The sequence below is a fragment of the Pinus tabuliformis genome, chromosome 4_2 (assembly GCF_031772625.1).
Source record: "Pinus tabuliformis cultivar Carrire ecotype Pingquan chromosome 4_2, CPIR1, whole genome shotgun sequence".
NCBI classification, from domain to species: Eukaryota; Viridiplantae; Streptophyta; class Pinopsida; order Pinales; family Pinaceae; genus Pinus; species Pinus tabuliformis.
In genome coordinates this window covers 296825094-296852944 of record NC_142304.1, presented here as the reverse complement: position 1 = coordinate 296852944, position 27851 = coordinate 296825094, and the positions used below count along the sequence as shown (strand labels likewise).

General features: G+C 39.3%; 1 protein-coding gene across 3 annotated transcripts in view; it reads right to left on the bottom strand.

The window, feature by feature from the left end:
• Positions 1-27851, bottom strand: part of LOC149169173 (callose synthase 3-like) — a 333109-nt gene that overhangs the window by 297312 nt on the left and 7946 nt on the right. For all 3 annotated transcript variants that reach the window (XR_016259780.1, XM_089428592.1, XM_089428594.1), the window contains exons 3-9: positions 4313-4437; positions 3901-3994; positions 3657-3767; positions 3299-3412; positions 2910-3002; positions 2703-2794; positions 2416-2542 (exon numbers count right to left, since the gene is read on the bottom strand). Coding sequence is in view for 2 of the 3 variants with exons in the window: in XM_089428592.1 (XP_089284718.1) it covers positions 2416-2542; positions 2703-2794; positions 2910-3002; positions 3299-3412; positions 3657-3767; positions 3901-3994; positions 4313-4437 (756 nt within the window). In the remaining variant the exon portion in view is untranslated. The remainder of the gene's footprint in view (positions 1-2415; positions 2543-2702; positions 2795-2909; positions 3003-3298; positions 3413-3656; positions 3768-3900; positions 3995-4312; positions 4438-27851) is intronic.

Sequence of the window (27851 nt, the reverse complement as noted above, 5' to 3'; positions counted from 1 at the left end):
ATAATCCGAGTGGGATTAAATTTCTTCATGTACAAACTTGTTTAGTATGTAAAATATAATGTGTTATTTTCATTGTTTAAATTGTATTTTTGAATGCTATATAGAGTATATATAGGACCAAATATACGTTTAACCATAAAAACTTAATTTTTTCATGGTGTGTATGTATGCATATATATATATATATATATATAATTTTTTTAAATGATATATAATAAATACATAATTAACATTAAAATATTTTACATGTACATCGAGACATTTTATAGTGCAAATTAAAATGGTTTTTTTATTATTAATATATTTTTATGTATATGTGAATATTTTTTTCTCTGTAAAAGCTAATTCTATTAAAAGGAAGGTAAAAAATATTTACAATGAGGCAGAAGCCTCAACATAGAACCACTAAGTTCCTTCTAGAAAAACATAGCTGCCCCAGATTTGGGGAAACCAGTTTGGAATTTCAAAAACCATTCTAAAGACCGGGAGAATAACAACAAAACCAGAATGAGGACTTGAAAATTCACCATTCTGAAACAGTTGAAAGACCAGATAGAACTGCCTAACCAGAGCACAAGATACAAAACCACAGAAAACAAGACCTGACCATTCAGCATGAGGACTCTGAGGTGGCAAATGGGAGACCACATGTCGTCACATAGGGAAATCCTGGTCTGGAGCCTCCTCAACAACTGGACATGCATTTCCATACCAAACTTCACCTTCTGTCGCCGCATCACCGTCAGCCCTGCCAACTGGAGTTCCAGTCGCCAGAGGAATGCTGCTTGAGCTGCCAGCAATGGTATCAGGAGCGTTGCCACCTGGGATCTCCAAAATTGAAGGAGTGCCACTTGAGCTGCCCACGAAAGTCGACGAAGTAGTGGCACCTCGAGCGCTGCCATCTGGGTGCCGGGTGTAGCCTTCAGAGACATCATCAATCCTCAGGTTGACACGCCGAGTGACTCTGCCTTCATCCAGCGGAGGTTGCTTAGGGCCCAAATTGAATTCCATTTTGCGAATGTTCTGAGTTTGGTCCACAGAGAGACGCACAGGAGCATTAAGCTAGTTTTGTTCTTCAGAAAAGATAATGGTGACATTAGCCAAAATAATAGGCCGATTCATGTTGCTCTGGAACCTGAAATGGTTCGAGTGGAAAGCATAGTGAGGGTGGTGACGGCTAGGCAGACTGGAAGGGAGCGAGCTGGTTTGAGAAGGAGGCGGAGAAGCAGGAGGTGGAGGCGAAGCCTCATTGTGCGCAGCCTAAGAGCGAGCGCTGCCCCCTCGGTCTCCTCCTCTGCGACTCCGCATGCGATGTCGAACCATCACGCTGCGCCGAATGTGAAGCTCTGGAGAATTGAGGGCTTGGGAAGAAATCTGAGAATGAGCAGAGGGTGCCTGGGTAAGGTTCAAAGGGCAGAACTGGGAACGGGAATAATGGAAACCATTACCAAAGGCAAGACAACAGAGCAGGCAGCAGCGTTTTCCTACAATAGTTTTGTTGCAGGGGATTTCTGCTTGGAGCGGGCAAACACTGAGGAATGGAGGGCAAGTGAAGGGGTTAATAGGCTCCATATTGAATTGATCTGTCTGCATTTCTCGGCCAGAGCGAGCATTAATGAAATTCTGCAGGCTGGCCTGCTTTCGCTTGAGGTAAGAATTCAGGTACCAAGGCCAGGCCTGGGATGGAGCGCTGGCCACCAGCGGGCTGGGCCGAGCGCCGTCATTCCATCGCCCCTGCATTAATGAACAGTGAATTCACCCGCATCCGGGTTATGTATATGTGAATATTAATTCGTATTAAAATATTTTATTGATAACGACATTGAATATTTTTTTATATAGGACATTAAAAAAAATTAAGAAATTTTTTATCATAGCTGACATTATTTTTCTATTTAGAACATAATTTTATTTTTATTTCAAAAAAGCATTTGTCAAATCAATAGACAAATATACTTACACATCCCCTCATACTGGGCTATAGAATGAGCCTCTGGGCTCAATTAGATGACAATAATTTGACATATAATCATTATTGTTATTTGTTAATGCATTATATGTTATGGGATGCTAGTTTCCAGCTAACTTCCACGTTTAATCTGCTAAATATTTTTCCAGATAAATGTTACTTCAATTACTAGCACATTCAACCCTTTTCCTCGGTGAACCTTACCTCAAGTTCTCAAAATAACTGAATTATAAAGTTTTCTGGGCTCAAAAGTTATTAAATTTATCAGTCTTCTTTTCCCTGCGCGTAGATGAACTTCGATGCTGTGATATGAATTACAGATCATAAAATTCCACACGAATAGGGTCTACAAGTTTAAATTTTAAGTGCAAAGATTTGTTTTGATTCAATATGAGCAAATACTTATGGAAAACAAAGAAACTGAGCAAAAATCATCTCTTGCATACATGATGATAGATATAACAGAGGCATTCTGGCATAAACCGTAGATTTGCAGCTTCTCCCCAGATAAGAAGAAAGAGTCCCATGTATAAAATTTTACGTTGTTGCGCATCCTGCTGTATATTGGGCAACCTGTATTTGACAAAACCAGAAAAACTAAACTTTTAAGTATATTCTCAGAATGAACCCTAAAACTACTGCCAGGGCAATATGTCGGTTATCATCTCATTGTGCAACACAATGGCAATAATAGCAAGATGAGTAAAACCATGGTCATATCAGAACATATTACCAGAGACTGCTTTGGCGACCTAAATATTTGCACCACTGCTTGTAATTTTTGAACATCTTTTTCATGACCTCGTCGAGAGCATTGTCATCCAACTGTCAATGCACAATAAGAAAAAAAAGGTGATTCAAATATCCATATTCCCAACTTCTATCTGCAATGGAAATGTTTTCAATAGAATGGAATACCAAGACTATTTCTGTGGATCACCTTGACAGTGTCTGCCGATTTATGAGGTTGCCGTATGTGGGCATTGGCAAGCAACAAAATTAAGTGCTCCCTTTGATTTGCCACGTTGTCTTTCTGCAAAAGTTAATGCATCACCACCAACTGGCTTAGCTCATATTTCATGGTTACAACTTCCATACAAGATATCCATATATCAACTCGCTTAGCTCATATTTCATGGTTACAACTTCCATGCAAGATATCCATATATCAGTTCATGTTTCTTCTGGAGTCCATATGTATGTCAATATAGAAGCAGAATAATTATTTAGGAGTTTGAACACATGAGTGCTGTGGCAAAAAGGAAATGTATAAACAACTCACAATCAGATGCTCTAGAAACCTATTTATGTGCCTCCAAATGCAATTACCTGGAATCCAAACCTAACTTGGAGCCAATCGAGAAGATCTTGGTCTGGCTTTTGATTATTTTCAGGCCATGGCAGGGCACGAGTGTTGTGCAGAGCTGTTACTACGGCTCTAATCTGAGATCATGAAGCAAGTAGGAATAATTTTCCAAAAGTGTAGACAAATAGTCAGGTGCTTAAGTTGCGTTAATAACAAGCGAAATGGATGCACCAGCAATCACTTTCCAAATGAAAACATGCAAATTAATGATTTTGAATATTCATGGGCATTGGATGCATCAAGAACATGAAAGCTAATGGCAAGATTCTTGCACTGAACAGGAATTAATCAGCATAATTGACACATCAACTAGTTACTAACCTCAGGTAACTTCATGATGGCTTGATTTGCACTACCCGGATCAAGAGGAAGAATATTATAGGGCACGAAGATCTCAGTTTTTTCCTTGACATCTTGACCAGTTGCCAGAATCTACAGGAAAACCAACAACCAATCAAAACCTTACTACTAGAAATAATTCATATGGTACAGTTCATAACTTCAAGTAGGGTTATAGATTTTTCTTGACCATAGCAATACCAAACAAATATGTAGTAATGCTGACCTCGGGAGCTACTTCAAGGGCTTCTCTTTGAGTGACTACCCTCAACAGTTCAAACAGTATATTAGCGGTTTGATATGCTTTTGCCAGTTCCGAACTGAAGAATATTCAACAACCAGTCAGCAACCTCTTAAGCACAGCTTCATCAGAGAAAAGATATAAATTATAAGTGCTAAAGAGTACATTTTTCTGGAAAGTTAAGTACTCTTGTCAGTTTAAGTTATCGCACGCATTTTACATGCTTAAAAGAATGGAAGGAAGTTCTATCCAGCTGAATTTTTCGTCTATATAACTGAGATAGGCCTATGGAGCTCAATGGAGGAGGACCAAAGAGAGCAATCATCATGTAAAAGGATGCAAGGGAAACTAAAAGAAGAAAAAAGTAAATCTAGTCTTTTTTTAACAATAGTTGTACCGATCTGCTTGTTCAGCTGTTTGAGCAAGCTTCTTAACATAGTTCCCATAGTATTCCTGATAATAGGCCTGAATTTCTCTTGCATCACTTTCTTTCTTCCTTGCACATAAGGTTGTGTCACCATCCTGCAATTCAATAAACTCTATGAAATTCATATATTCATCGTCCAACAAAAACACAATAAATCTTTACACTGGTGACTGTTATGCAGGATCAGATTTCTTTATAATTTGTATCATGGATCCCTGTAATGTCAGAAAAACGGATTCTCTGACATTATACACACATAAAAGTTCAAAAAACTTTGGCAAATCATGTCTGGCATTCTTAAGGACCAGGACAATATGTAAAATAATTTTGAGATCCTAGTGCAAATATTTAAACGAGGACAATTCCCAAACATGGAAGATATACTTGCCAGCAGTTGCATACACTTGAAGAGCAGCCAAAGCCAAGTGAGAAAAAAAATCCCTTTTTTAAGATCCATTTAAATATTTTCAAATGAGAGCAATAACCAAACATGGAAATATATGCCCACCAGCAATTTCTTACATTCACGAGCAATCCAAGCTTGTAAGTATATTAGATTCAAAGTGAATTTTGCAACAAATAGAGCTCTGAGAGTATAATTGTTGAAGACAGATAAATAAGGAAATGTTTGTTAATTGAAGTTAGAGATGGAATGGTTCTGCTAAATTTAGTAGTGCACTATATTTGGCAGAAGAACCTGCATGTGAAGATAAGGCACAATCTTACTTTCTCGTGTTGACTTAGGAAACTTCTCTAATTTTCCTACAGTAAAAAATAGTAAAACGAACTGAGCATGCATGGAGATTTTATCTCAGTTCGACTTCAGTTTAGTGAGCTAGTTTGACTCGAGTTCAAAAGGCTAGTTCGCTTGAGTTCAAGATGTCAGTTAAACTTGAGTTATGTGAGGCAACCCGACTTAGGTTCAAGGAGCCAGTTCACTTGAGTTGAAGAGCGGATCAATCCTATAAAGGGTAGAGTACAGACTTGGTGAATCATATGATTATGCACTAGCGAGAATTTGTGTTTTGAGCTCAAGAAAATAGTTCCAGACCAGCGTGTGAGGTCAAGGAAAGCGCATCACTTAAGGAGGCCAATATAGCTTGTGCAAAGAGGCAGTTCAACCTATACAGTTGGTACAACTGCACAAGGGAGAGGCCGAATTGGTCTAGGGTGTGCAGGATATTGTGTTGAGGAACAAAGAGTAAGAAGGGAATTTTTCCCAAGTGATTTGTAATTAATTACTGAGATTTTTCTGAGCAAATCAATAAAAACACATTAGCAGATTTTCCCCATTTTGGGTTTCCTGGGTATTTCTGGTGTTTCGTTAATTGTACGCTTGTGTCTTTATGATTATTTTTTTTCATTGCAAATTCATTAGAATACTCATTATATTTGATCAGTGGATTTCGCAGTTAAGTTTTTAGTTCTTGCATTTCAAAATATTGTTTAAATTAGTTGTTGGGTATTAGAAAACTAACATGGTATTAGAGCTACAGATTGATTGAAGACCAACAAGCAATATATTTTCCTTAGAAATGAGTGACAGTTACAGTGCAGGGTGTGCAGTTTCCACAAGAGTGCAGTCTTTTCCCATGAAATCAAATGCATAGGTGTTTTCCGTAGCAGGCTTGCACAACAATGTTTATGAGCAGTTTGAGTTAGAGCATGGCATCCCTGGGTCTAAGATTTGAGGATCGCCTTGATGGGGCCTCGAATTTCTGCTCTTGGAAGGCGAGGATTGGTATGGTATTGGAGGAATAGGGAGTTTGGGAATTGTGGAGAGTCCACCAGTTGCTCCAGCAGATCCTCAATAACAGGCCCAACATAACAAGGATGCAAAGGCCAGAAGAATAATCCTTCAAGGAGTCAAGGATCAAATCATACCTCACCTTTCTGGAAAGAAGACAACTCAGGCCATGTGGACAACTATCTTAGGATTGTACCAAGGTATGAGTGAGACCAGGAAGCTAGTTGTCGGGTAATTTAATTGACTTTAAATTACTTCATTAATTGTCAACCAAGGTTTGTGTAATTATGAAGTGTATGTGCAGTACCATATATGTTATGAATTCTATCTTTGGATGAAATTGATCTAAGTAGGGATAAATATTAGACGAGATTAAAGAGTTGTCACGCACATGTTCTAATAGTATGTGTTCCTAGTCCCATGAATCTTTTAAGTGCTCCATTTTTAAGAGTAGTTGAAAATAATTTCAATTTCTAAGGATAAAATAAGTAGTCATAAGATTTACATAAAACTTCAAATTTAAAGAAATGTTTCTAGATCCTCATTTCTTAAACCATGGAAATTAGGGAGAATAGAGGGTGAAATGCTTTTCATTGTGGTTGTGGTATTTTCATAAAAAATAGGAAATCCATAAGAATTTGGTTCTCCTCTACCACCTCTACCACCTCGTCCTCCACCTTGTCCTCTATTTCCTCCTCTGCCTCTTCCACCTTCAATCCTAAGTTCACCATTTACATTATGTACTTCTCCTTTCCATGCCATTGTAGATTCCTCAGAGCTAATATAAGGTTCTATAATAGGATTATCTAGCTCTTCTTCTGGTTCCTCTACTAATGGTATATTAAAATAAGTTTCCTCTTCTTCTTCGCTAGGAACCTCTAATTCTTGTCCTAAAAGTTGTTCTCCTATTGAAGAGAGAAAGATTACTCCTTTTGTTGGGGATGTAGGTTCTTCAACTACTGTTTCAATAGAAGAAGTTGGTGAATCTCTTGGTTGGATTTCAGACCTATGCACCTCATGGAGTCTATGTCTACCTGCAAATGATGGGATGCGAGTGTCAGTGGATGGTGTGGCACTACGAGGTCTAGCAAGGGTGAGTGGTGATGTTGGAATTGAACTTCTACCTCTACTTACAAATCTACCCCTAGAATCCCTTTCTCTATGCATAAATGATTTTTATCATGCTTTAATTATGCATCTACAAAATCAAAGTTGAATGCACTTAAAATGATATGCAAACCAAGAATGAAATCGTATATACACTTTCTTGGCAATGACGCCAAAATGTTGGGTAATTTAATTGACCTTAAATTACTTCATTAATTGTCAACCAAGGTCTGCGTACCTATGAAGTGTATGTGCACCATATATGTTAGGAATTCTATCTTTGGATGAAATTGATCTAAGTAGGGATAAATATTAGACGAGATTAAAGAGTTGTCACACACATGTTCTTTCCATTAAAGCTACATCAAAACCAAATGCCAAACTGTATTGAAAATTAATCTATAACTTGAAATCTCAATTTATTCTAATTGCATAATTGAAAGTCTATTTCTAATTTCATAAAGGAAATATTAATGCTAGTTACAGAAAAGAGATCCTAATACTAATTTGCAGAATTGAAAGTTTAATAATACTTTGCAAAAGGAAATCTTAACACTATTTGCAGAAAAGGAAACTCAACTCTGAAAAGGATATTCTAACTCTAAATTACAAAAAGAAACACAAATGCTAATTGCTTGCAAAAGGAAAGTAATTTGAATGAACTGTAGCTTCAAGTGATTACTAATGTGCGCTAATAGCTTTGAAAAATCATCTACTCATCATCCACAAAATTTAACTGAGTCATAAAACTAAATTGCTTGAATAAAATACATTTTGGAAACAAATCTTTTTGTTTTGAACGTAAATAGATCTTTTTGTATTTTCTTTTTATGAGCGCTTTGGAAATAAAACAACAGGTGATTAGAAAATAACTGAAATGTAACTATTCATATTGATAGAGAGAAGAAAAAAACTATATGAAATTGCTAATTAGATGCAAACTATCTACAAGGAATTGCAATGTAAATAGAAACTAACTATCCTTACAACCCTCTAGGGGGCCCTCCCGTGAGTGTAAGTTCGTCTTACAACTCTCTAGGGGGCCCTCCCCTGAGTGTAAGTTCGTCACTGATCAAATGATTGCTCAACCACGCATTGGAAAAGAGGAACAAAGTATTATATTAATCCACACAAGTTTCTTAAACAAAACTTGCAAATGCTGAAATAAACAACGACTAAATGTGTTTTTGGTCTTCCCTCACGACTTTTATACAATTCTTTATCAAACTGATCTAAGAATACTATGCCGATAGGCAAGTAACTTAGTCTTCCATCTAAGAAATAAACTTAAATTAAAAGTCTATTTCCTCATGATTTTCTACTGGAAGAGCAAATCATGAGGAATTCTTCTCGAACATGTCTTCTCGATCGAACAAATCATCTCCACACTCGCTTCATCTTGCCATGATCTCCTGTCGAACTTCGCTTGACTGCTGAAACATCATAGCCAGAGTTTGACTTTTGATTTGACTTTTAGATCTTTCGATCTCTGTATCTTGCTAGATCATGATGGTAGGTGGACTTCCATGTGTAGAACAATTGTCATCTACAAGTACCTTTCATTCCTTCATTGGTCCATTGAAACTTGTCTAACCATGGAGATGGCTGCAGAATTTGATATTAGCAGCGAAATGAGCAAGATTTTGTTGTTGTACAAATGTTTTAATTATATTTCACAAAGAAACAATAGGTTATAAAACATGGATGATTAATACCTTTTATATGCTTGAGTAAGTCTATGATGACCTTGATTAGGCTGAAACTGCGACAAGATGGTCACAAAAAGGTAAAGGAGAGGGAAAAAAAGGTAGTAAAAAAAAGAACAATTTTGGACTTCAACATTAGTACTTCAAGATAAGCTCAGAAATATCAAGATGGCTAAGTCTGAGTCTATGATTTCTTATATATCTAGATTCACCCAAGTAAAGGACAAGTTAGCCGGGGTTGGAGAGATTGTCTCTGATAGAGACCTTGTCAGTTTTGCACTATTGGCCTTTCCCAAGTCATCGGAAAACTTCATGGATATAGTGAGTGTCAAAGAAAAGCTTACAGATTGGGAGCGACTATGGACTGATTGTGTGCAAGAGGAGATCCGAAAGCAAGCAAAATCTGGGTCTCATGCAAACACTGAGGAAGACGAAAACATTGCCCTAGCTAGCAAAGGGGGCAAGGGAAAGGGCAAGAAAAAGATAGGAGAGATTGGGTCCAGTACAGGAGGCAAGAAGAAGAAAGATCTCAACAAAGTGAAGTGCTTCTCTTGTCATCGGTTTGGGCACTACTCCACCAAGTGTCCAAACATGAAGGAGTCCAAGAACAATCACGTGGCATCATCAACAGAGGTGGAAGAGCTCAATTCTTAGTTTGAGGAGTTTTCAATCATAGCTTGCATGGCAAGCTCAGTGGCTAGTAACATATGGTATATTGATAGTGGAGCATCCTTTCATATAACCGAGAACAAGAGATATTTCAACTATTTAATAGAGAAGGATATGCAGTTTCATATAGAGATGGGAGATGATGGTAGGTACCTAGCGCATGGCGTGGGTACAATCAAGTTTGAGAGGGAGTCTTAAAAACCTCTCTACCTTAGAGATGTCATCTATGTCCTAGGGTTGAAGAAAAACCTTGTTTCAGTCACAACCTTGGAGAGCAAAGGGTATGAGGTTACCTTTAGTAGAGGGAAGGCCTTCATCGATCATCTCAACTCCGAAGTAGTTAAGTAGTTTGGAGTTAGGATGAAGAACATCTACAGGTTGCAGTTTGAGACAAAAGTGGCCTTGAGCAGCAGAGAGATCGGTGCGCATAGATGTGACCTTAGGGAGCTTTGCATAGGCATATGGTTCACTTAGACCATGGCGGGTTGAAGATTTTGAGGCAAATTGCCACAGGGTGACCACAATACAGTGTAGATCAACATGACTTATGCAAGGTTTGTGTTACCACTCAAATTAGAAGGGGACCTAAAGGGGTTCCTAAGAGGGCAACTGCTAGGTTAAGGGCAATTGTGGAGGCTTAGCCCACTATCACTACAGCTAAGTCTCCCTGCTCTTTATGAACTTTCACCGATGGAAGGAGTCTCAGTAGTGTAGGGATTCACTTTGTAAAGTATATGTCAATGGATATGTGATAAGTGACCCTGAAAACCCTTTCCCAAGGATGGAGTGAAGAATGGAGCTTGCTTGCTCTTTAAGCAAGGGACTTGGTCCACCAAGGATAAGGGGTGAGGATTGGAGGGTTGAGGGAGAAAGATAGGCTTATGAACGAGTTTCTCAATCCCTATAATCCTTGGGAAACTTGGATTCCCAAATGGTCCTTGACAAATAGTCTTTATTAAGAAGTGGGACTGCACGGGGCCAAGCGGGCCCAACCTAGGTTTGAGGATGGAATGTAGCAACCAATGATGTTCCTATTCTGGACAAGGTGCGAAGAAAGGACCAAACAAAGAACACTTTCTTCAAAAGGTTGAATTGATCCTATTGAGGCCTAGCCTTCGGGATGCTTAGGCACAATTCAACCCTAGAGCTAGGGCTTGAGATTCTCGGGGATTCCACCATTAGAATTGCCTCAAATTTGGAGGAGAGGGAGGGGACCCACTAGTGCAGTAGCCTATAGGAGATCGAATTTTTTCCTTAGGTCAATTCCTGGGTAATTGATGCCCTAGTTGACCTAATGGGGCTAGACTTGGGGAAAAGGGGAAAATGGTTAAAAAAGAGTTGAAATGATCACCCTTTTTGAGGGATCAATGCCTAGTTCACTTGGGGATGTGGAATCAAGGATAATGATGAGTAAGAACTTAGTTTCTTGATCAAGGAGGCCCAGAATGTCACCTTCGTCCAATGTTGAGAGGAATAAAAGAAAAGTGACATTCAAGGATTTAAAAAGCAAATGATGCAAGCTTCTCGAGATAAATAAATCTCTAGGACGTTTCATTCATATAACATTGGCCCATACATTAAATTAGCTAAAATATGCTCAATTCCACATTTCGATAATGTAGCAAACAGCCCTAATTTTAGCAATATGCATCAACAAGAATAATAATATCAAAATTTATTTACAACGTTATAGAATATATCCAACCAGCATTTCATTTGCACAATAAAGCTCTAAGACAAGGGAATAACTCAAATCCATACATCAAAATTCATCCATCTTAAAAAATATCCACCAAGGAAAAAGAGCGAAAATTCTTTATGATTATAGAGATCCCCAGTCCAGTGATGATACAAATGAATGTATCTAACATCAATATATAGCCTCCTATGGAGCTCGAATTAGCCTATGGGCATGCATTAGCCCATAATGACAAAAAAATGTGCAAATAAAACCCCTATTGGTGACAAGCCCACCAAGCTAGCTCGTAAGTGTAAAAACAAGCCTCACAAGGGGGCAAATAATGATATGTGCATGTTGTAGGGCTCTCTAAAGGCTCAATAATATCATGAAGTGCCATATTGAGGAATAAATTCCTCGGAATATGATGGACGAGGGGGTGGCCCCTTGTTCGCCAAGTAGTAGGCCTGTGGTGCTCCCATTAGGTATGAGGGCACATAGATGACCTCATGGGTCTCCATATGAATCGGAGATCCTCTGCAAGGGTCTAAGTGGTGGAATGAATGCTACCATGACATCGTGCAAGTCCTGGGACACCTATCAAGAGTGTGGTACTCTTGTATCCAAAAATGGATTGCTAGTAATCTCTGAGCATCCATGAAGATCGATGGAGTGTTTTCTGTTGTTGTGGAGGCCCATGTCTCTCTATGTACACCTTACATGTGCCAATGTAGACCTCTGGGGGTTAGGATCCCATATAGGGAAACCAAACCCAAATGGAAACCACCTGTAATCTTGCATAAGATCCAATGTGTCCCCTAGGCTTCCAGTACAACCAGTCGTTGAAATAATCAGGTAAAAAGCTTACAAATCATGGATAACAATGTGGGCACTTCATAATGGCATGCCCTTCCGTAGTGGGCTTTGGCATGTGCTATTGTCTCCAAGCTCCAAAGGGGGTTAGCCATGTACCTTATTAGGTGGTTTCAAATCCTAAAGGGGATAGTATGTCCAAGGTACATCCCTCTAATGGGGGTGGCAAGTGACAAATAAGTGGAATGGAATAGGGAATGAGAGGGGCAATCTTGGGCCATGTAGTGGGGCATAGGGGTAGCTAGATAAGGGGAAGCCCACACCTAGTAATGTAATGTATAGGAGGGAGCAATCATGGTATATGAAGTGCTCCAACTTTGATTTTTCCACCCTTCTTCATATACCTTTTGCCTTTTATGAATTTTCTTCAATTGACTACTCTGGGCTCAAAGGACAAGAGCATGATTTGTAAGATATAGCAGTGATTACCCCCTTTCAGGTAGGGCGGTTCATTGCCCTCCAAAGGTTGGGAAAATCATGGGTTCCTGAATGATAAAGGAGGTTCATCTAGGGCCTATGGAACCAGGGTGATAGCCAATGATTGGGGTAGAGCTCATGTAATGGCTTTTTCCCACGTGTTAATTATTTTTGTCCCGAACATCTTTTGCATTTTGTGGTACAATTTCCTGTTAAATGTGGCCAATTATGTTTTTTCTTCCTTTTTTAGTTGCTTCCACCTTCAGGGCATCATTCTAGGCTTGACCCAAAGTGGGGGCAAGGAGATAGGGAGGCTAACCCTATGTGGACCTAGAATGGGAATGTGGACCCAGGTGGGAGAAATGATGAATGGGGTATAATGAGTGGGAATGGAGTAATATATGTGGGTAAATGATCGAGACCACGCACCCAAAGTCGAGGTTTCCCAAGTAGTACCACCCTAGAACCAAATGGTCAATAAGGAGATCCCACGAGACTAAGATTCAAGGGTAACAACCAAAAGAGATCAAGGAGACAAGAGTACAAATTAAGCCCACTATTTCCGCCAAATGCCCACATCAATCCATACCCAGAAGTATCCATGATAAGTAAACCCAATACTCAATTATCAAATGACAAGACATAACTTTAGATTCGGGAGGCCCACCTTCAAACATAAGATCAATACAGGTGGGTGAGGAACCACATGGCTGGCTCAGGTGGCAGAGAAATGGCACAAGGAGCTAGTAGGAGGCATCAAGGGGTTGCTGGTTGTCGACTGAGACTCATCATGGAGAAATTTTTTCTCTTGGGGATATCACCCACAAAGTGGTGGGTAACAAGTTGCACACTTGGCAAGTATGCCAAGACATCCTTTTCCAGTAGAGACAACAGGGCCAAGACTATCTTAGAGCTGGTACATTCGAATGTATGAAGACCATTCTCCTCTCCATCCTTGATGGGATACAAATATTATGTCACCTTTATTGATGACCACTCGAAAACGACATGGATCTTCTTCATACAAAAGAAAGATCAAGTCGTCTTGAAGTTCGTGGAGTCCAAAGCCTTGGTGGAGAACCAAACTAGTAGGAGGATCAAGGCGCTGAGGTCAGAACATGGTGGGAAGTACATCTCTAATGCTTTCAAAGACTTGTGTGCCAAGGATGGCATCGAAGAGAGCTCACTGCACCTCATAACCCTTAGCAAAATTGGGTGGTTGAGCACAACAACTAGAGAATTGTAGGAGCGACCAGGGTTATGTTGCATGATCAAGGACTACCCATATTTCTTTGGGTAGAGACATGCAACATTGCAACCTTTTTGCAGAATAGGAGTCTAGACAGGGTGTAAGGCAGAGTCACAATAGAGGAGGCTTTCATAGGCAAGAAGCTTGATGTGTCTCACTTTTGGATTTTTGGCGGTCTTGTTTACTACCATGTGTCTTCAGATTGCTGGAAGAAACTAGAGCCCACAACAAAGAAGGGCATTTTCGTGGGCTACACATAGAAATCTAAGGCATACAAGGTGTATCTTCCAGCACTCAAAAAGAGAGTGATCAAATGTGATGTGAACTTCGACAAAGGAGGAGCTTTCAGGAAGCCCTTGGAGCATGAGCAGGGAACAACACAAGAGGAGGAGCAGCAAGCTCCCAAGAAGGAGGCTCAGTCAACTCCTTAGACTTCACAACAACCAGTGGTTAGACAGACCGAGCAACATGCAGATGAAAAGAAAGTGCACATACAAGAGAGACTAGAGCGAATGGGCCCCACTCAGCTAGTGACTTCCAGTACAGGTACAGTTCGAGCCAGGTGGGTAGAGGAGTTGATTAGGGAGACTCAAGAGAGAGTTGGACCTTCCAGTATGTTGATGGTGCTGGACTCGCCAACATTCAGGGGATCACCCTGGTATGAAGTCCCAACTAGACCTCACATCGTTTGGTGTGGGAGTCCCATCCGGTATGATGGCCCGGTTGCCATTGTCTTAAGGATTTGCCTCAACTCTTGCTTGTCAGCACAGGAGAGGTGTGCTTTGTCTTCGGGAAGTGCGGTTCGCGTGCCTGGTGAGTGTAAGTGTGCTTGTGTCAATGGTTCTTTCACTGTGAGGGGAAGAGAGTCAAGGTGAGTTCCAAGTTGAAAGGGATCAGTCCCAACTTAGCTAGGAACACACAACACAAAAGGACATACACAACTTTCGGCAAAGAAGTCCACTCAGATGCGATAGTCACAACATACAAGGTAAGATAACACGTACGACACTCACAGATCAGTTCGAGACGAGTGCGACTGTTGTTACAGCAAGGTTCATGTGAAAGGTCTATCTAAATGTCCGACAAAGCAATCGACACAGACGGGACAACATTAACAGTATATACAACACATTTCCATTAATATATTATGCATTACAACAAATGAATCAGTTCAAATGTAGAACGCATGGTTAAAGCAACATGCATTACAAGTGTTAAAGATTAGTCTTACAACAAATACAATACACGTGTGAAAATGTGTTGGCTTGTTTACAGGCTTCTGAATTAAGCGAAAGTTCCAAGACACATCGCTACACTATACATCACTAACCTCGTCAGCGGGTGTTGGAGCAACTACTTACTCCTTAAAGGAAAGATTACAGACTCTCTTGGCTAATGGGAGGAGCTCAAGTGAAAAATCCATTCATGTACAAATGAGGGGGTTATTTATAGCCAAGGGTGAAATTGACCCTTGTGGTTGTTTGACTACCCTCATGACTATTCGACTTCCATGACTTTCCGACTTACATGACTCTATGTTCAACAAGTGGGTCTCTTGGACTTCCACGTTACATCACATTGATTGACAACAAGCCCATACTGGGGATGGTGGGCAACATGACCTATGACTTGACTCGACATGACTTGACATGACAGTGCTGGTATATTCGTGTTGCTGTTGGAGTGCATGTCAAGTTACAGTGTTGTTGAGTGATGGATGTCTTCATGGTGTATCTTAGCTTCACCTCCGCATGGCGAAGTGTGCGGAGTCTTCGATGGTCCTTGGTTCACTTGATGAAGCTCTAACATGTTGTTCCTTGCTTTCATGTTGGAAGGCTTGACAGGATCACTTGTTCAGGAAAGTGCATGTTCATTGCGTTCGTCTGTGTCGCATGCTTCGTTTGTTCGTCCATTGGTGAACCTATCCATCTGCATGTGCTCCCTTCGTTCATCCTGTTCGTCGTCTTGACATGTTTGTTGGTGTACCTGTACCTGCAGTCACTCATGACGAGACGACATCAAATCCAAAACCTCCTAGTCTACCATGACACATGATCATTCAGATGCAGGTGACCAGGAGAGGCAGCAGGGCTATGATGCGGGATGATGGCTCCAGGCAACTGTTGATGAAAACTGCGCAAGAGTCACTGAGGGATGGAGACAGACAATTTGAGTTGACAGTGACTGTTTGCAAGGTCTGGCTCGGCTGGGAGACAAAATTACGCAAATTTTGGAGAGATACTCCGGGTTGCAAGAGGGTAGGGCAGGCATGCTCTACGCATTTTTCGGAACGAATAGTCAGCAGGGGCTGGACAGCCAAATTGGCACAATTTTCCAGAAGAACGGGTCGGGCTGCATGAAGAGTCAGCAAGCAGGGATTGCGCAATTTTTCTGGGGAACTGCCTGGGAGACTGGTAACCAAAATTGTGCAATTCCCAGAGGGAACAGCCAGTTGTCTGTTGAGGTCACTGGCAGCGAGAACTGTGCAATTCCCAGAGGAAACTGCCAGTTGGTTGTTGGGGTCACTGGCAGCCAGAACTGCGCAATTCCCAAAGGGAACTACCAGTTGGCTATTGGGGTCACTGGCAGCCAGAACTATGAAATTCGCAGAGGGAACTGCCAGTTGGCTGCTCAGTCACTGACAGTAGAAACTGCGCAATTCGTGGAGGGAGCCGGCAGTTTGCTGCTGGGAGTTGCTCGCTGGGAAAACTGCACTAAGGCCGGGAGACCAACTTGTTGATCACCTCTGCACAATTCCTGAGCTGAGCTGACTGATGGGCAGCAGGAGGCCTACTCATGAGCAGTGCGCAATTTTTGAGATGAACAGTCGGTCAGCTGTCTGGGTGGCCAGCATGAGTGTTACTTGAGTTGCTTGCGGGCAGCGCAACTTGAAAGAACTAGTTTGGTGTTTTTGCGTTGTTCTGGTTGACAGTCGAAAGCAGGGTGATGGTCCGACTGTCAATGAGGAGTCTGGTCGTCAGAACTTCAACAAAAATGACTAAGTGTGTGAATAGTGGAAAGATGCATAGGCGATCATACGAACACACATGTTCAACATCACTGACCGATGGTGCAAGCAACAAGATTGACACTCGTGATTGATCGTTCATGATCGAGACAAAGCTTGCACGATAGTGAATGTGACTTTGTGTGTGAGTGTGACAGATGCTTTCATGGCGAACACAACAAACACATACGAAGCAAAGGCTTTGAGCATACCCAGAACACGGTCGCAAGCATGACTTAGACATCAACATGCAGGGACTTGAGTGCAATAGACAAGTAAGGTGAATGTTAAGACACATGAGCTCACGGAGTGAACCCGAGTGTGTGCAATCATCAAGAGAAACTCTTCAAGGGAGGCTCCGAAATTGGTGCAGGCCAAAATTTTGGAGGGTGGTTGTAGCTACTACAACACAATACCACATTCAGACAGAGTAAACAACCATAGAGATATATGAGGTACATGGCAATTATGACTAACGTGATAGAGTCAAAGCCTTCTTGTTATAAGGAGGTAGCTTCTTAGTAGGTTTGGCGTGATGTTATGGTGGAAGAGTACTCTTCCATCATGCAAAATGATGTTTGGGAGATAGTGCCAAGACTAGATGGCAATTCAATTGTTGGGTTACATTGGGTGTACAAGATTAAGCATGCAATTGATGGGAGTGTGGAGAAGTGTAAGGCTAGATTTGTGGCCAAAGGGTTCTCTCAATTCGAAGGAATTGACTATGATGAGACGTTCGCACTAGAGGCCCGATATTCATCCATTAGGACTATTATGGCAATTGTAGTAGAGAAGGGGTGGAGGATCCACAAGATGGACATGAAGACCACCTTCCTTAAAGGAGTTGTTGAGGAAGAGATATATGTTGAGAAGCCTGAGGTATTTGAGACTTGCAACAAAGGCACACATGTTGGCAGGCTGAGGAGAACTCTTTATGGGCTCAAACAGGCACTGAGGACATGGCATGTCTGGACAAACAACCACCTTCTCGGATTGGGCTTCACTAAGATTGAAGTTGACCCTAACCTATATTATATTGTGGTTGAGGGCCAACCTCTCATTCTTGTGTTGTACGTTGGTGATTTGATATTGACAAGGGACGAGGAGCTCATCCGTGACTGCAAGATTGCAGAAGAGTTTGAGATGAAAAATATAGGTTGATGCACTATTTCCTTTGGCTGGAGGTATGCAGGGTGATGGACAAATATTCTTGGGATAAGGCAGATACACACAGGAGATTCTCAAGAGGTTCCACATGTAGGATTCTACACCCATGACCACACCTTTAGTCACAAACTGGAGGAAGGTAGATTCTACTAGAGGTGAGCGAGCGAATGCCACTCTATATAAGCAACTCATAGGGCCATTGATGTATATTGTGAACACACGACCAAACATTTTCTTTATAATTAACTAGTAGAGCCAGTTCATGGTTGATCTGACCAGAGTGCATTGGGTTGTTGCTAAGCACGTGTTGAAATATCTCAGGGGCACAATAGATTATGGATTGTGTTAGAGCCTAGATTTACCTCAGGCTAAAAAGGTAAGATTCTAGGTCCACATCAAACCACGCTCAGCCTGGTAGCTAGCCCTACCAGGTCAGGAGAGGGCTCTCTCCGGGTTAATCTCAGCAATTTATAATCGATGAGGGCTAGAGATGACTGAAATATCTTCTAATCTTAGGCTAGGTATATGTGTGCAAGAGTTTTGATTGAATAAAATGATGATTTGTTGGCTTAGATGAGAAGGCAGATTTTGGGTGCGGGGATGAGGCACAGTCCTGCATAGGTCTCAATGGGGCAAGGTAGGCAATCGTTTTTGGCACTTAAAATCGATTGAGATGGAAGGAGCAGACAGGTGAGGAGCTGAAGAGGGCAAGGTAAATCATGGATCCTCTCCAAACAGCTGAAAACATCAAGAAACTAAAGCAAACCTCAAGTAGAGCACTGCATTTTCAATGGATTCTAATTACACTCTTGTTTGTTTAGTTAAGAAGAAATAAGATAGAGAATGGCATACATAAACAAATTCACAATTACAGAAGAAAGTACTGTACCAAGACAAATTGCCACATGGATCCAAAGAGTGCTGCAAACCCTGGTCTCAATTCCTTAGCTAAAATGTTGATATGGATATACAATGAAGCTCAAGGCTTTCTCAAGAGTCCAACCTTCTACAAAAATCCAACCCCTACACTATGAAATTCATAAAATATATACATTTGCTCATCCTTGTACTAAGGGATTGAGCTCAACCATTTTCTTCAAAATAGAATTAGTTACATTAAACTTGGACCGAATTTCTGAAAATAGGTGTTGAAGATGAACTCGTATCTCCTAAACCATAGCACCTGTTACAAAACTGAAAGATAGTTTTTGTAGATAAGGTCATATTGGAGAAAAACCTCTCTCAAATTTGGGAAATTTGTTCCCAGTAGCTCGCAATCGGTTCCACAAAATCATCTCTAAAACAGAAAATCATTAAAAATTTAAATATGTGAAAATGAGCTGTAAAGATCTAGTCACATATCCCAATCCATGACACCTGTGAATAAACTGAAAGAGGTTTTTGTTATATGGCTCGTGCTTAACAAAAACCTCCTTGGATTTTTCAAAATTACTTTCCATCTGTTGTAAAATGGCCCCGTACTAAAATGACTAAACAGTAAAAAAAAACGAAAAATTGCTTTGTTTTAATGTAGGCTCCAAATATCACTGTATATCTCCCACATAGTAGCACCTGTGCATAAACTGAAGGAGGTTTTTGTTATTTAGTATGTGATGAACAAAAACCTCTTTCACTTTTGAAAAATTCCTTACCATTATTTCAGAAATTGATTTTGTACTAAACTTGTCATTGTGTGCAGCAACTGACCTCAAAACATGCATAACCAAAAATCACTCATTCATTTCTTCTAATCCAGGAACCGGTTATAGGATTGTGATATACCGTTGGAAATATTTTTACTGAGCTTCTTTCGATGGACACACTTGTGACATGTTTTGTGTTGAACATCATGTGCAAAACATCTAACAAAACAGACATAGTAAGAGCTCATGTTGATCCCTGGTGACAGGCTGCGAAGATTGGAACTAACATCGGCTCCAATGGGGATGGTAGCTCCTTGGAGGTGCCAAGAACTACAGATCTCTGGAAAGCAGATAGTGCCTCTTCCATAGGGCATGGATGGTCAAGCAACTGCAAATCCAAAACAACTCATACCAATCCAAAAACATACATACTACAACATGTACATAAACAAATACCGAAAACTGAAATGCTGCCCTGGGCAGCTTATTTATGTACAAATCTAACCCACTTTGCTACAAAATTGATAGATCAAGTAATGTTGTAATGCCATATCAACCAATCAAGTAACTGTGACAAGGATGTTGCTTGAAAGTGTTTCAACCAGGACACAAATGTAAATGTTGATAGCCATACATGCACATAACGAGTCTGGTTGTGTAGAAGACAATTTGATCTATCATTCAAATTGAAAAAAAAAATTCATGTATGTTGCAATAGGATCAAAGAAACTAGAGTCTGTTTGCTGCCCTAATTCCTCAACACAGACCTCCAACTGCAAATTGTCAATGCAAACATCCACGGGCAGCTCTATTGTTTCTTGTTTTGAAGGAGGGAGAGTTTCCAAGAACTTTTTGGGATCTCAGAATTCATATGATTGGATATGATCATTTAAATACTGAAACTCCTCAAATTTTTCAACAACTAACTCAAAGAAACCAGCTTTAGCTTTAGGAGGAAACTTCGGAGATCTCAAACATTTAAGCACGGCAATGAAAAATGCTTCATCAATTTCAATATCCACTAACTGATCTCTAACTTCTTTTAAAGCTTCACAAAACATAGGGTCTGCCACATACCCTACCATTTTATTTTAGTGCATGAACGGATCGGTGAGCGCTGGAATCTCTGGATTGAGTTGGAGTCACCAGGTGAATGTTTCAGCCTTCATATGTGTTTGACTGTTGTCCACCATCAACAATCAGATCTAACTTGATACAAGTACTGGGGCAATTTGCAAGTTAGAGTTTCCGTTTATAAGACTAGACCGGAGATTGACTGAAGTAGCTTTTATCTACTTGCGCTAATGCAAAGCAAGAGCGTTTTGAAGGCTACCTAGCTAACTTCAGGCTCCGTCTGTAGTCTACAAAGCCAAACAATGAAAATAAACTTTTGTCCCCAGTACGGTCGCCACTATGTTAGAGCCTAGATTTACCTCAGGCTGAAAAGGTAGGATTCTAGGTCCACATCAAACCACGCTCAGCTTGGTAGCTAGCCCTACCAGGTCAAGAGATGGCTCTCTCCAGGTCAATCTCAGCAAATTATAATCAATGAGGGCTAGAGATGATTGAAATATCTTCTAATCTTAGGCTAGGTATATGTGTGCAAGAGTTTTGCTTGAATAAAATGATGATTTGTTGGCTCAGATGAGAAGACAGATTTGGGTGCAGGGATGAGGCATAGTCCTGCAGAGATCTCAATGGGGCAATGTAGGCAATCGTTTTTGGCACTTAAATCGATTGAGATGGAAGGAGCAGACAGGTGAGGAGCTAAAGAGGGCAAGGTAAATCATGGATCCTCTCCAAACAGCTGAAAACATCAAAAAACTAAAGCAAACCTCAAGTAGAGCATTGCATTTTCAATGGATTTCACTTACACTCTTGTTTGTTTAGTTAAGAAGAAATAAGATAGAGAATGACATACATAAACAAATTCACAATTACAGAAGAAAGTGTTGTACCAAGACAAATTGCCACATGGATCCCAAAGAGTGTTGCAAACCCTAGTCTCAATTCCTTAGCCAAAATGCTAATATGGGTATACAATGAAGCTCAAGGCTTTCTCAAGAGTCCAACCTTCTATAAAAATCCAACCCCTACACTATGAAATTCATAAATTATATACATTTTTTCATCCTTGTACTAAGGGATTGAGCTCAACCATTTTCTTCAAAATAGAATTAGTTACATTAAACTTGGGCCGAATTTCTGAAAATAGGTGTTGAAGATGAATTCTTATCTCCTAAACCATAGCACCTGTTACAAAACTGAAAGAGGTTTTTGTAGATAAGGTCATGTTGGAGAAAAACCTCTCTCAAATTTGGCAAATTCGTTCCCAGTAGCTCACAATCGGTTCCACAAAATCATCTCTAAAACAGAAAATCATTAAAAATTTAAATCTGTGAAAATGAGTTGTAAAGATCTAGTCACATATCCCAATCCATGACACCTGTGAATAAACTGAAAGAGGTTTTTGTTATATGGCTCATGTTTAACAAAAACCTCCTTGGGTTTTTCAAAATTACTTTCCATCTGTTGTAAAATGGCCCTGCACTAAAATGACTAAAACAGTAAAAATATGAAAATTTTGCTTTGTTTTAATGTAGGCTCCAAATATCACTTTATATCTCCCACATAGTAGCACCTATGCATAAACTGAAGGAGGTTTCTGTTATTCAGTATGTGATGAACAAAAACCTCTTTCACTTTTGAAAAATTCCTTACCATTATTTCAGAAACTGATTTTGTGCTAAACTTGTCATTGTGTGCAGCAACTGACCTCAAAACATGTATAAACAAGAATCACTCATTCATTTATTCTAATCCAGGAACCAGTTACGGGAGTGTGATATACCGTTGGAAAGATTTTTCTGAGCTTCTTCTGATGGACACACTTGTGACATGTTTTGTGCTGAACAACATGTGCAAAACATCTAACAAAACCAGACATAGTAAGAGCTCATGTTGATCCCTAGTGACAGGCTGCGAAGACTAGAACTAACAGATTGTTGTACAACTAGGTTCATGGAGTGAGTCTTCAGAGATTCACAAATGCAGATTGGGTAGGGGAATCAACAGACAGGAAGAGCACTTTAGGTTTTGATTTCAATGTTCCTATTCCATTGGAGATAGTAAAGAAATTATGTGTTCATGTGAGAAAAAGTACATTTCAGATTACTCATATTAGTGAATCATAATTTTATGGATTTTTCTACATGGTATCAGAGTTATAGAATATAGTAAAGACCATCCAATCCAAGGAGCAAAAACATCAAAAGAAGATACCTCTCAGGTAGCCGCAGATGAGGAGCCCTAGCTAAGGAGAGATATTGGACCGTTTTGGGTCCAATAATCTTGTGACAACAGGCCGAGTTTGTGGAGTTACAAACAACATAGAGGAGACATATTTTGAGGCAATTTTGTGCCAAATTAGAGGGCTAAATCCTCAAGAACACATCCATGTATTTTTTTGTATTTAGGATGACATTTACATTGTTGTTGGTGTCCTTTTGGAACGCCGAAAGGCTAGGGAAGTGGGAAAAAAACAGTCCAAAAGGCCAACAAAGAGGAGTTGTATAGTCGCGGGTTTTTGGTGGAGAGTTTATCTACAAACAAGTCTGAATATTTTATGAGTATGCCCTAGCGCGGCCCAGTCTTGTAGGTGGTCTCTTTAAGTACAAAAAAGGCCAAACAATGGACTGTACAAAGGAAAGAAGGACAACAAATAAGGAAGGATTGTTGGGAAGCTAATCCACACTATTTGGAGGAATAGAGGGCCATGTTTATGGGGTTGTAACTATAGTTACAAATAACCCTAATAGAGAGTCGAGAATTGTAGGGAAGGGCACATAAGTCGAGGTCAAGAGGAGAAATAGTTGGCTGAGAAAACAAGGTATGTTTTGTCGTCTTGAATTTGATGTTTGCTAATGGATAACATGTCCAGTTTGGACAGTTTTGTTTCGCATCTTAAGTATTGTTAGGAGGGTTGTAGTAGGTAACAAAAGAGCCCTAAGAACATACACTTATAAAGGAATTTGAGGATTGTTAGAAGGGTGATATCAGAGAAGCCCTAAGAGCTAGTTCTTGAAGGAATAAGGACCAAGAAAGTGGGCTTATGAACAAGCCCTAAGTTGACTGTTGGAGGACTTTTGACAGTGATAGAGGGAAACCTCCATGCCCTAAGTTTGTCTTCGTTGGAGCAGCACAGGAAGGCAGAAGTGGGAAGAGTGTGAAGTCCCAAAGTGTTATGTCCTTGAAGAACTAATAAGCAACAAGTGGGCAGTGGATGAAGACCCTATGTGTTGACTCATTGATGGACTAATGATTAGCTCGATGGAAAACAATTTGAGTAGCCTATGTTCAATCTTCTTGGAGCAGCCATGAGAGATTGATAGTGGCAGATTTGATGGTTGGAGATGCAAGCATTTTGCAGTAGCAGAAGTTGCAATGATCAATAAAAGAGGAGGAAAAGTACCTACCATATGTGTTCAAGGAGCATACTTCCACATGACCGGAAACAAGAAGAGTTTCAGCCACATGAAGGAGAAGGACATGTAGTTTCAGATCGAGTTAGGAGATGATGGTGTGTATGCAACTAGAGGAGTTGGTACTGTCAGTGTTCAGAGGGATTCAGGTAATCCTCTTCATCTCAGGGATGTTATCTATGTTCCAGGATTGAGGCAAAATCTTGTTTCGGTGGCTAATCTTAAGGACAAGGAATAATATTCAATAGAGGTAAGGTGTACCTCCAACACTTACCTTATGGATGTAAGAAGTAGATAGGTGTGAGGGTGAAGAATTTCTACAAGTTTCAGGTAGAGACAGATGCAGCCTTGAGAAGCAAGGCAGGGAGAGCTCAGAGTAGAGAGGTGGTGGTTGAGCGAGAGCATGATAGAGCTCTCAAGATGGAACCCCAACGAGTATCTCAGTTTTAGTCTAAGCTAGTTGGCAGTGGGGCTGACCAACAGGATGATGAGGAGCATAGCCCAAAGCAAGTGGAGGCAGCCACTTAGTTAGATACTTCCAATATAGGGAGAGTTCGAGCCAAGTGGGCATAGGATTTGATTAAGGAAGATCATAAGAGAGTTGAGTCTCCACAAAGGTACACAGGGTACATGGCACTTATGACTAAAGTAGTGGACTCGCAGAGCATGGTGGGAAAGAACAGGTCTTCAAAGAAGCTACCATAGAAGAAAGCAAGAAAGTCTTCTAGTTCAAAGGGAGCAAACGCAGCAGCAGAGAACTTGGTAGTGTTGGAAACAAATCCAGGTGGACGAGGTTCTTCCAAGAACACCTTACCCACTAAAAGGGAATGTTGAAAATAATAGCAAGAAATAGTTCCTTGATTTGTACCTTAATCAAAGGAACCACAATGAGTTTCTCCTTGGCATGTTCAAGTTTCCTATAATTTAGGACAATTTCCTAAATTTTAGGAATCGTTCCTAAAAATCAAGACAAGTTTAGAAGCAATTAATTGATGTGTTAAAGTGGAAGGTTGAGTTATAAGTCTTCTAATGCGAGTTAAATGAGGAAAAGAACATGTGTTTTAGTCTCAAGTCCTTAATTTGAGATAGGACGAGTTGCATGAGTAATTAACTCATGCCAACTCAATCAATCACAGAAGCAAACTCCTTAATTAGAAACTCACTAAACTTAGCAATTCGAATTGCTTTAAAAGGAGGAATGAAAGCACAATTTGATCGTTGTCTTGTAAGCACAAGTTGGTGAGACAAGACAATAGAGCTCACGGTTTATGAGAAGGTTGCATAGGTTTATGTGTGGATCTTGTGAGAGAAAGGTATGCCAAGAGAAGCTTGTGCACATAAAGTTAGGAGGCAAAGATCAACAATCTTGCAAGGGTTTCAAGCTTAGTTCAAGGCAGAAAAACATGGTTGTTTCCAGATTGAAACAAGTTGTATTTGTAAGAGATCTATTGCAGAAATTTCTTCAATAAAATTCTCAAGCAAGCGAGGGTTGTCCTAGTTAGATTCCTTAGAAAAATTGTATAGTTCTATTGTGTGAATTGTACTTTTATTTATATTCCTATTCTGCTACATCTTGTAGAGAAATTCTATGTTTATGTGAGAAGAAATTACATTTCAAATTGTTCATATTAACCTATCAGAGAGAAGAAATTACATTTCAAATTGTTCATATTAACCTATCAGAATTTTGTGGATTTTTCTACCTTAAAGACATGTTGAGTTTTTCTTGAAAGTAAGACTTCCATTTGCTGACTTTTATACTATTAGGAAATTTATGTAGAGCGGACATTATACTGTGTGCAATGGCGAGGGAATCAAATTTATGTAGAGTGGACATTATACCATGTGCAATGGCAAGGGAATCCGGCAATTCATGCATGTAGATTCGATAATAATTTTTTGACAATTTTCCAAGCGTGGAATCCGAGACATAAAGACTTTAAATTTTATCGAAGTCTTATAGTTGCAAGATTCCATGTATGGAAACTTATAGAAATTTGGAAATATTTCGCTTAAAATGGAATTTCTATCGTTTCAAATTCATTGCAAAAAATTGATGTGAGTATTTCAATGTGTTCATGACTTTTTTGAAACATGATAGTGTGAGGTAAGGTTTAGCAATGCATTGTAAAGCAATAAAAAGTCATTTATATATTATAATGAACTATTACTTGATAAGTCAATAAACATTAGCTCTATATTTAAACATGTCTTAATATATATAATATTATATTATATTATATATATATATATATATAATTTGAGAAAGTGTAAAAAAACTAATATATTTTTAATGAATATAAGGTTTTGATGCATTGTTACAATAAATAGTAAATGTTGCTTTATATTTATATTCAAGCAAAATCCAATTTATATGAGAGGAATGACTTTGTTATAGTATGTCTTAAACTAGTTTAACTAATAATTTTTTGTAAGATAATTTAGTTTAAAGTATGGATCACTTACATATAAGAAATGTTCTAGTTACAATGTCTTTTTTTTTAATGTATTTATAAGGTAGTTAACTAACAATTTTTTTTCAAAATGGCATAACTTGAAATATTTGTTATATAGATTTAAGGAATTCTCTACATAATATAACTTAGGATAGAAAAGAGATATAAATCTTTTGCATATGTCTTTTCATATAATCAATTTGCCTAATTAGGAATGATCACAAAATATTTTGAACGTTGAGTAAACTATAATCTATAATTCATCATAAGATTTTGATGTGCTTGAGGAAAATAATTATCATTTCAATGTTAGATTAGTTCTTAAGTGATGTATATTAAACAATTCAATTTTTCTAGTAAGTTTATTGGAGGAACAAGTCATAATGATTCAATGTAAATGCATATTTGAAGATTCGACAAATTATTAAATTAAACTTGATAAACCCCAATTCTCACTTAGGGAATGTGAGTGTCTATCCTTGAGGATTAGCTCAAATAGTCGTGAGAAAAACATGAGATCCCTCCCCCCAAGTTGGGAATGTTAGGGTAGTTAGGGTAAATCTGACTCGGTCAAAGTCAATTTATAGTTGGCGGTTTCAGGCTCTAGATTTTGATAACCCATGATATTCTTTGTAATGTAGCTTATTTAAAGGCATAAAGACTCCATTGGAAATTTGTCTTTGGGCCATGAATGATTGTTCAGTTGGTTTTCCCATAAGGATTTCTAGGGTAAAACATTATGTCCATGTTGTTGATGTTATGTGTTTTCATTTATTTGTTTATTGCTCTCGCTTTGTTGTTTTATTACTAACAACTAGCATCAGATCCACGGGTGGTTGTTGTTATTGGTGTAAGCTAGGCCCATTTAGTAGTATGGACACCATTGTTGTAACTTTAGAACTTATGTTTTATTTATTATTGCAATAGCATAAGCATGCTTATATACTTCTAACAATAACATTGATTGGTTACTTAACTCGGGGGCATCTCACCATGTAACTCCATGCAAAAACAAAAGATGAAGAGAGAGATCACTTGAATCCAAAGGAATTTGATTCCCGATCCAACACTCCATCAACAAAAGACGAAGTAAGAAACAACATGGATCCAAATGAAATTGATTACAAGTTTATCATGACTTGTCCAATGTTTTGACTCTTGTGTTCATTAGATACAATTCTCGAATATTACTATGTACTTGTAAATTATTACAATGTATCTCCAAACTTGAAAATTCAAATTTAGATGGATAGAAATGAATTTGACTATTAACCCATCACTTCATTAAGATTCAACCAATTTGATTACG